The sequence below is a fragment of the Hypomesus nipponensis genome, chromosome 10 (genome assembly GCF_054491055.1).
Source record: "Hypomesus nipponensis isolate SF chromosome 10, ASM5449105v1, whole genome shotgun sequence".
Lineage (NCBI taxonomy): Eukaryota > Metazoa > Chordata > Actinopteri > Osmeriformes > Osmeridae > Hypomesus > Hypomesus nipponensis.
In genome coordinates, this window is record NC_140370.1 from 7,494,771 (window position 1) to 7,503,814 (window position 9,044).

Consider the following 9,044-nt stretch of genomic DNA (forward strand, 5'->3'; position numbering starts at 1 on the left):
GGGAGGCTGGGAGGCTGGGCCCAGGACAAGGACTGCTCAGCTTTACAGCCCAAGGAGATTTACACTCTTTACACACACACACACACACACACAAAGACACTCCCAAGCAAACACACCCACTCACAAAAACACCAATCAAGATCAAGTTCAACTTCAACTTCAGTTTATTGCCACTTGTACTGAGTACAGAAACAGGTAGGCAGGTGGGTTCTGATCCTCTTGACAAGCCCTAGCAGTCTATTGAAACCCCCAATAAATAAGCTCAACATTGAATAAATTGGTCCTCAACACATTCATATGCATCAACAATATGTAAAATGTAAGTAAGAAACTGATCAATTGCATACTGAATATACTAACTAAGCTATACATACTAAGCTAAAAATAACAACTAAGAACTAAGAAGGTGTGTTCGTTTATCATCACTCACACAAGGACAAGCAAATACACACAAACACACACACAGCAGATAGGAGTTAATTAATCTAAAGAGAGGAGAGTACTGGAAAGAAGAGGATAGTGGAAAAAAGGCAGATTATGAGAAGGGAAGTGATCCAGAAACAAAATAAGGATGAGATAATATGATAAATGACTGAAATGGAAAAAGAGAGAAAGAAAGGAAATGCTTAGTATCCCATCCATACAGTACACGAGGGCCTCATCCATCTCAATTTTCATGCATTGCTCTCTCTCACACTCTATCGCACACTCTATCTCTCTATCCTTCTCTCTGTGTCAATCTCAGGATTCTTCGAGAACATGAAAGATTTACAAGAACAGACTTTTAGTAAGAGCCAGGACCAACCATCCACACACACAGAAAAACACATACATAACCTATTTCACACTCACATTTGCACACTCACATACAGAGACTTAAGACAATTCTTATGCATAGCCAGAAATTCGATTTTAAAAACCCTAGGGAGGAGAAGGGCACACACACACACACCAACAAGCGCGCGCGCACACACACAAACACACACACACACACATACACGCTCACACAGATACATGAACAAATGCCTTATATCTTACCATCCAGACCAAACACTCAACAACATGTTGCTTACACACACACACACACACACACACAAACACACAACATCCTACACATACAAAGCTGGAGTTGAAGGGGTTCGTTTTAGTGATTTAAAATATTTATAAGCCAGGACTCTGCAGGGGAGGAACAGGAGATGAAAATAGTGAGAGTGAGAGGGCAGATAAGGGAGAGCCATGGAGAGACAGAACCACTAAGATGCACTCCATTCAACCAGAGTGGGAGGAAGGAAAGCTGAATAGGCTGGAAGTCTGGGAGTGAGGGGGGAGGAGAGGACAGCACCCTTTTAGCACTTCTGAGAGGGGCGCAACACCACCCTTCTTTACCTCTGTTTATCTCCCCCTTCTTCCCTCTCTCTCCCAGACCTCCACCGAAATGAATTAGAAGACTGTTGATGGTAGAAAGACACAGACCGGAAGAAAACTCTACCAACTAAACTACCGCTACCAAGCTAAACTAAACAGCTTTTTTTGCTGATGATGCAGAGCAATGTGCAAACTGTACCATACAGATAACTGCTACGTAAACATCTCAAAAATCCCCCAAAAGTTTTAAATTGCATTCAAGGCATGCCCAGCCCAAGATAAGGTCATTTCTCTACGGACTATTTCATCTTTTAAAGGCAACTGTGGGGTTTGGAGAGCTCTAAACTCATTCCACAGCAGAGTGGGATCTAAACGGCTCCTGGGGTGTAGGTACTGTAGCTGTTAAGAGAGGAGGAAAGAGGAACAATCTCCACTTTCATTACGTTTCAAGATATGGGGAGAGCAGAAGGACGGACACATAATGTGATGGTGTTGAGAGAAAGCCAATAAGCAGCTTGCTTAGATTTATATATTGTAGTTTATCAAGACAAGGTAATGGACCATGTTCCTGTGCTTGATTGCCTGGTTATTATTTCCTGGCTGTCCCTATGCTGTTGCTGTCTTCAGGAAGAGAATATAGATTATAAAGAGGGGGATGGGTTAAGCTCAGTGGCATTTGACTCCAAATCATGAGGTTGCAGGGTCAAATTCCTGCACTGAATATTGCTTTGGATAAAAAGGTCTGCCAATGAGTACATTACTTGACACAAAGCTGCTTTGAGTGACAGGCTGGACATAAAACCAGATCCAGATGTTAGGTGAACTGAATGACTGTAACCTTCTTTTACTAGCAGGTGTTCTGTTGGCTGGGAGACGATGTGTGTGTGACGAATGTGTCAAAACAACTTTGTTAAATTAGTATGTTCCTGGAGAATGCTGAAATTGTCTACTCAAGTAGACATACTACTGCATTCCAAACATACACACACACCTGCTTTTGTGCAAGCAGAACTACACATGCACGCTCTTCTGGTTGTCTGAGGAGGCCTAATTAAGAGGCTTTGTTAAGCCATCAGCAAGGAAATGTGTGTGTGTGTGTGAGAGAGAGAGAGAGAGAGAGAGAGAGAGAGAGAGAGAGAGAGAGAGAAAGAGAGAGAGTTGTGTGTGGCAGTGAGTGGGAAAAGAGAGTGGGAAAGAAATAGAGAGGAAAGAGAGTGTGTGTGTGCAAAATAGTTGTGGCTCCCTTCTTCCCTGTTCTTTCTCTCTCTCTCTCTCTCTCTCTCTCTCTCTCTCTCTCTCTCTCTCTCTCTCTCTCTCTCTCTCTCAGACACAGCCACTGCCTCTCTTCCTCCCTTGTAAGTGCGGAAAACCAGATCCTTTCACTTTTTAAATATTCTTTTGCAGCTGGCCAATAGCCGGGGAATCAATACCAATCGAATCAACCAGGGCACAGAGAGCCCTGGTTGGAAGTGTGTGTCCTCTTGTGCTCTGTTCCTCTAGACCCAATTGATGCTTCAGGTGTCTAGAGTGTGCTCCTTCAGCTTGGCTGTCAGGGCTGCTCATGAGCACTCCATGTGACTGGCCGGTTACAACACCTCTTTTGTGTGTTTTCCTCCGTCACATTCCATCATTCTATATTATGATATACGTTTTATGCTGTAAACGACTCCCTCCGTCTCTCACTTTGTCGTCACTCTCAGTTCCTGTCTAGGATATGTTTCCCTTGGTGGAACTAGTGTGGTTTAACAAGTCTGAGAGAAAAAAATTTTAACTTTTTATTTGGGCTTTTACTGTAATCTGTTTTACACTTCCTGGAACATGTATCCTGCTATTACATGTTTTCATACATGTTGGGGGATAGTTCTTATAGGGCTGGAGCCTCATTGTGTGCAGGATTACAAATGTGAGGCTGAGGCTGAAACAGTGTTTTACTGCCTGAAGACTGTTTCATCGTTTTCTCTTCCAGCATAAAGTGGCCTTTGCTACCCCCTGGTCTCTCAGCAGCAGTCAGACGTGGGCCCTGGGCCCTGGGGCCTGCCCTGTCACCTTACACAGATCCATCAAACAGGCCTGCCAGTGGGGGAAGGAAAGGTCACCTTGGCTAGTGTTGTCTCCTATCCCCCGAGGAACAGTGGGGATAGCATGCGTCTGTCTGTGATTTTGTGAGTCAACTGCATTTATGTGTGGGTGTTTACTGTGTGTGGACCTATGTGGACCTGCTAACGGTGCCATTTGCTCGGGTGTAAATCCCCCTATATTTCATACAAACGAGCTTCCTGCTACTGTGCACACCCAAGCGTGCACAAACACACAGAAGCTTGTTGTTGTGTTCGTGCTGAGATCGTACAAAGCTCCAGAGGGACACACAATCGTTTTCTACATTTCTCTCGCTCTTTCTATCAAGACAGTTGTACTGGAATCCCAGACATACGTAAGTCCATAGAGGTGTGTGTGTGTGTATGTGTGTACACCTGCACTCTCACATGTGAGAAGGAGTTCTACACCACCACAAGGCAGATAGTAGGCTTGGAGGTGAACAGACTGACACAGAACACAGAGGCCTCTGGTAAGCAGTGATGTTGTATTCTTATCAACATTAACTTTCCACCCAACCCTCAATTGAATCTAATTTACAGCTGTGCTGCAACTGTACTTTTCTCCTCTCCTCACCGGAACTCTCCTCGCCTTTCCTCTAACGGTTAGAGTCTAACCAATATCCCCTCTAAACATCTCCCCTCTCCTAAGTTCTTAATTCTTTTTCTATCCCCTCTCTTCATTGATAGATAGATACATAGATAGTCATAGTCCTATCCCTTACTTATCACCCAATCCTTCCTCTTCTCTCCTCCTCTCCTCTCCTCCTTCTTTTCTCCTCTCCTCTTCCACTGGAGAACATCAAACACTCCGTGGTCTGTTTCATGCTTCCAGCAGCCCATTATGGCTTAATGCCTCAAGACGCTTCCTACTGACATCAGCATTTTAACAACTCCAGCACATTCACAGGGTAGGCAAACAGACACAAACACACACACACACACACACACACAAACACCCCCAAATGCACAGCCCACTGACTTTCAAACGGCAAGGGATGTATGGAGAGCCAGTCAGAGTCAGACAGATGGAAGTGTTGTATACCATCAAAGCATACCCGGACCACGCACACGTGGGCCCGACAGCCGAGCACATGCCAGGGAGAGAACCCTCCGAGCGGCCTGGATCGACGACCAACAGCGTGGGGCTGCACAGCAGCCTCCTCCCGTCCTCACATCCCAGTCTGCTCCGCGATGCAGAGAAAAGCCATAAACATCCGTGTGCATTTAATGTGTGTTTGTGTGAGCGGAGGCAGACTGGGTAGAGAGGGGGGGGGGGTATCGATGTCAGAGAGATCCAAAATAACCATGGGCAAAAACGCTGCCGTCGTTCACTTCCAAACGCAGGGTAGCGGCTCCACCAGCATGGAGGCCCTGTCTCCATACAGCTGCTCTGAAGCAGGCAGGGGTCAACCTTTAGCTGGGCCCGCAGGGCTCCTTCCAGGCCAGAGACAGGCATACCCCCTGGGGTATATTTTTAGACAGCCTTAGCCTCATCATGAAGTCTGTTTGAGACCTTCAGCTGGACACAATATGTCACAGTCTGCATGGTTGCTGCATGGCGTTTGGCGGGTGTGCAGTGGCTGTCGGCTGTTTTTGTGCGTGTGTGTGAGGGGCATTTATTTAACTGTTATTGTGGGGACCAGAAATCCCCTCATGAATCGTAAAACGAGTTACATTTGTATATGTGGAATTGGTGAATGCGGTTAGAATTGGGGTTAGCAGTTAGAGATGGTTTTGGGGTTAATGTTCGGAGCAAGGTTTAGGTTTCAGATAATGTGTTCAGGATAAGGTTTTATCATATCATTAACCTGATTTAAAAAGGTGATATTGAGTCGACCAGGGAGATTGTGTTGTGTGTGTGTGTGTATGTGCATGGAAGGGGGAGGAGGTTAATGTCACACGCGCACACACGCCCACCCACACACACACACACACACACACACAGATGAACCACTATGGTGCAGAGGCAGTCTCACATCATCAAAAGCATAGAAATTCCCATGCTTCTCCTTACCGCTGTGACACACCGAAAATAGACAAAGACCACGTTCAAACCCCAACCGAGTATTTAGCGACAACCCCTCATCCCGGCCCTAGACCCCCAACAACTGTGTCGCTATCCACACACTGATTTAGCTGATGTCTCCACCCACACCCATAATTAGTGTGCAACATAGTCCCAGAGCCAACAGGCCGTTTGTAAACAGCAGTGATGAAGCCAGGACCCTGGGGATAGACAAGCTAATAACCAGGCCTTTGGAGCTGCCACCAGAGGTGTCCACGTGTTGACTGTGTCATGGTTTGTGGGCGTGTGTCTGTGGAGAGATAGACAGAGTATGTGTGCGTATGAACATGTGCGTGTGGAGGGGGAGACAGACTGTGCGTGTGTGTGTGTGTGTGTTTGTGAATGTGTACGGGCGTGTGTGTGGCATGAACTGCTTGCTCAAAACAGGCACATTTGACGATTTCGATTGAATGGGGAATGTCCTCGTCTCAAAGACAAACCGATCGTTAAGCCATCGTCACTGTAATGATGGGGTGGGACAAGGAGGTCACAACCCACTCCTACCCGCCACCTCAAACACACACACACACAATAACACACAGTCATCCGGCATCACTATGAAATCATGCCAAAATCACACAACCACAACACGGTAACGTCTATCTATACACACGATCGGAATCTAAGATAAAAAAAGATTAAGGCACAGAATAGGCTTTGGTTCTCTTGGGATTACATCATCAGTACACAGGAGAGTCCATGCGAGATCTGGCATTGATGCAAAAGAATGCTCCGAGACAGATCTCTGAGCGGGACTGGAACTACACTCCTCGTCTCCTAGTTTACTTCACGGCAATATCAATGGCCAGCCAGCATGTCACAAGCTAATACAACATTGGTAAGACCTGTTGGATGTCGTGACTGGAGAACTCCAAGGAAGAGAACAGAGGAAGGAGATGTGGAAGGAGTCGGAATGGAGAAACAGAAAGAGATAGATGAGGGATGGGAAAAAAGGAAGGGATGGGAAGGAGAAGATACAGGGCTGGAGGAGAAATGGAAAAAGGAAGGTGAGAGATGGATGCAGACCTTCACATTTCTGGAGCAGCAGAACAGGGAAAGAATCATTTTGACCTTTGGGAATTGGGACACCGTCTCGTTGTCACACAGTAAATCACAAAAGAACTGTGCTAACCAGCTTGAGACGATTCGGAATGGTGGCATGATAAAGCTTGTGGAACACCCAGGACTTTCCACAGGTCGTAGAAGGTGTGTGCCGTGCCACCGCCCCAGAGCCTTGTCATAAGAACACTTCAGTATGTCCAGGAGGAAGAGAATGAAGAGATCCTGAACCTGCGTGCTAGTCCTTAATCTTCCCTTCTAGCTTTCTCTCTACTGGTTTAATGTCTCTCTCTCTCTCTCTCTCTCTCTCTCTCTCTCTCTCTCTCTCTCTCTCTCTCTCTCTCTCTCTCTCTCTCTCTCTCTCTCTCTCTCTCTCTTGTCTGTCTTGGTCTCTCTGTCTCTCCCTTCATCTACCCCCTCTCTCTCTCTCTCTCTCTCTCTCTCTCTCTGTCTGTGTTGGTCTCTCTGTCTCTCCCTTCATCTACCCCCCCTCTCTCTCTCTCTCTCTCTCTCTCTCTCTCTCTCTCTCTCTCTCTCTCTCTCTCTCTCTGTCTGTGTTGGTCTCTCTGTCTCTCCCTTCATCTACACCCCCTCTCTCTCTCTCTCTCTCTCTCTCTCTCTCTCTCTCTCTCTCTCTCTCTCTCTGTCTTGGTCGCTCACCATCTTCTGACAGACTCAGACAGATGGCAGTCGTATGTGACGGATCTGTGCTCTAAGCCTTCTTGATTAGACACTGATAAAAGAAAGGGCTGTCACATGGGCTGGCGGTGCCGTTAATGTCCGGTGATTGATAAAGACGTAATGGTTAATCATTTTTAAAATGGCAAATTGGCAACGTGGCCTCCCCATTTTAATGATGGCTGTCACTTGGGGACACTAACTGTTCCATATAGAGACATCGCAGCATCATAGAGTGATTTAAATGAACGGCTACTGTTGAAATGACCTGGTTATAGCTGCAAATACAAACACACACTCACACACACATACAAACACACATCTTATTTAATAGTGTGCAACACTTGTTTCTTGTGCAGGAGGGGCTTATATCAGGGTATGGACATTGCAAGGAACAGTGTGTGTGCATGTGTGTACATGTCTATGTGTCTGTGTGTATGCATGTGCAGTATGTGTGTGGGTTCATGCACACACGTAAATGTGTGTGTATGTGTGTGTGTGTCTGTGTGATGTGTGTGTGTGTGTACATGTGTGGTAACCACTGTGGATAATTTCCTGGAAGGCTCACAGGCAATCCTAGGAGACATAGCTAGATTGTGATAGCGCCTATGAAAAGAACCCTTTCTGACATCAGAGGATGACACAGCCAACATATTGGAGCTGCAGTTATATGCCATGTGGTCAACTGACTTTCGACTGGAGTATTCAGATAAGGACTCTAGAGACACAAAGAATGAAAGGGAAGGGGGTGGTGGTGGTGGTGGTGGTGGAGAGGGGGGGGGGGCATCTGTGTGTGTTTGTGGAGAGACATTATCTAATCCTAAATTAATCGAGTCCAAATGTGTTAATACTGTTGGCAGCACAGTAGGCTACACTTGGCAGTGTGTATGCCACTGTATTTAATGTGGAGCAAGACAGCCCTAATTTAAAAGTCTAAATGTATTATTTTCAAGCAACTTGCCTGAGGCTATCATCATGGCCAGTTAAGACAACAGGCAAATCATTTCAATATATGTAAGCCTACAAAATGATCATTTCTGAACATTAATGGAAACTAAGTGAAGCACACCCGGCATGTGCGCTGCGCGTCGGGGGTAGAAGCGTACCTGATATTTCAGACATGGGAACTTCGTCCAGACCGAACCCTTTGCCAGTGTAAAACTTCCTGATATCCGAACAACTCCGGGCTTTGGTGATCCCGTCGTCCCCGTTCCCCAGCGCAGTTACAGCGCAGAGGACCAGAATAACAATCACGTACGAATCCATCCCCGCCATCCCGACCGTTACTGGGGCCGCTGAGGGAAAATCAGGCAGGTGACTGAGCGAGGGAATTACTCCCGTTTGTCAGAATCCCCCTTTAATACCCGCTCCACGTCCTCTCTTGTTGATAGGGCTCCGCTCCTTTCTCCGCGCGCTACTGCTCGAAACAAGTGCGAGTCTTGAGCACGCACGACGCAGACAGCGGAGCCTTTAACTAGAGTGACCCAATTAAAGAATCACGCATCTGTGTTGAGCCAGTGCATCTCAAATGTGTCCGGCGTCTCGATGTTCAGTCGCTTGATTCGACTGTTTGTCTCACCTGAGAGTAGGTAAGACAGAGTTAGAGGGCATCAAAACAAGTATCGTATATATCGTGAAGTGCTGAGGTGTCACTCAACATAGCTTTATGAATCTTTACCTTGAGATTTCTCGAGGGGATCGAAGGACGGGGAGCGCGGCGAAGGTTCAGCGGGAATGAAGGGTCCGATCTGTTTCACTGTAACGATGCTCTACCGGCTGTG

General features: G+C 46.5%; 1 protein-coding gene across 1 annotated transcript in view; it reads right to left on the reverse strand.

Annotated features, from left to right (window-relative positions):
* LOC146271162 (glypican-1-like) overlaps positions 1-9,044 on the reverse strand; it is a 42,830-nt gene extending 33,786 nt beyond the window's left edge. Inside the window, exons 1-2 of the mRNA XM_084708182.1 lie at positions 8,942-9,044; positions 8,370-8,842 (exon numbers count right to left, since the gene is read on the reverse strand). Of these exons, the coding sequence (XP_084564308.1) occupies positions 8,370-8,538 (169 nt within the window). The 5' untranslated portion in view covers positions 8,539-8,842; positions 8,942-9,044. The remainder of the gene's footprint in view (positions 1-8,369; positions 8,843-8,941) is intronic.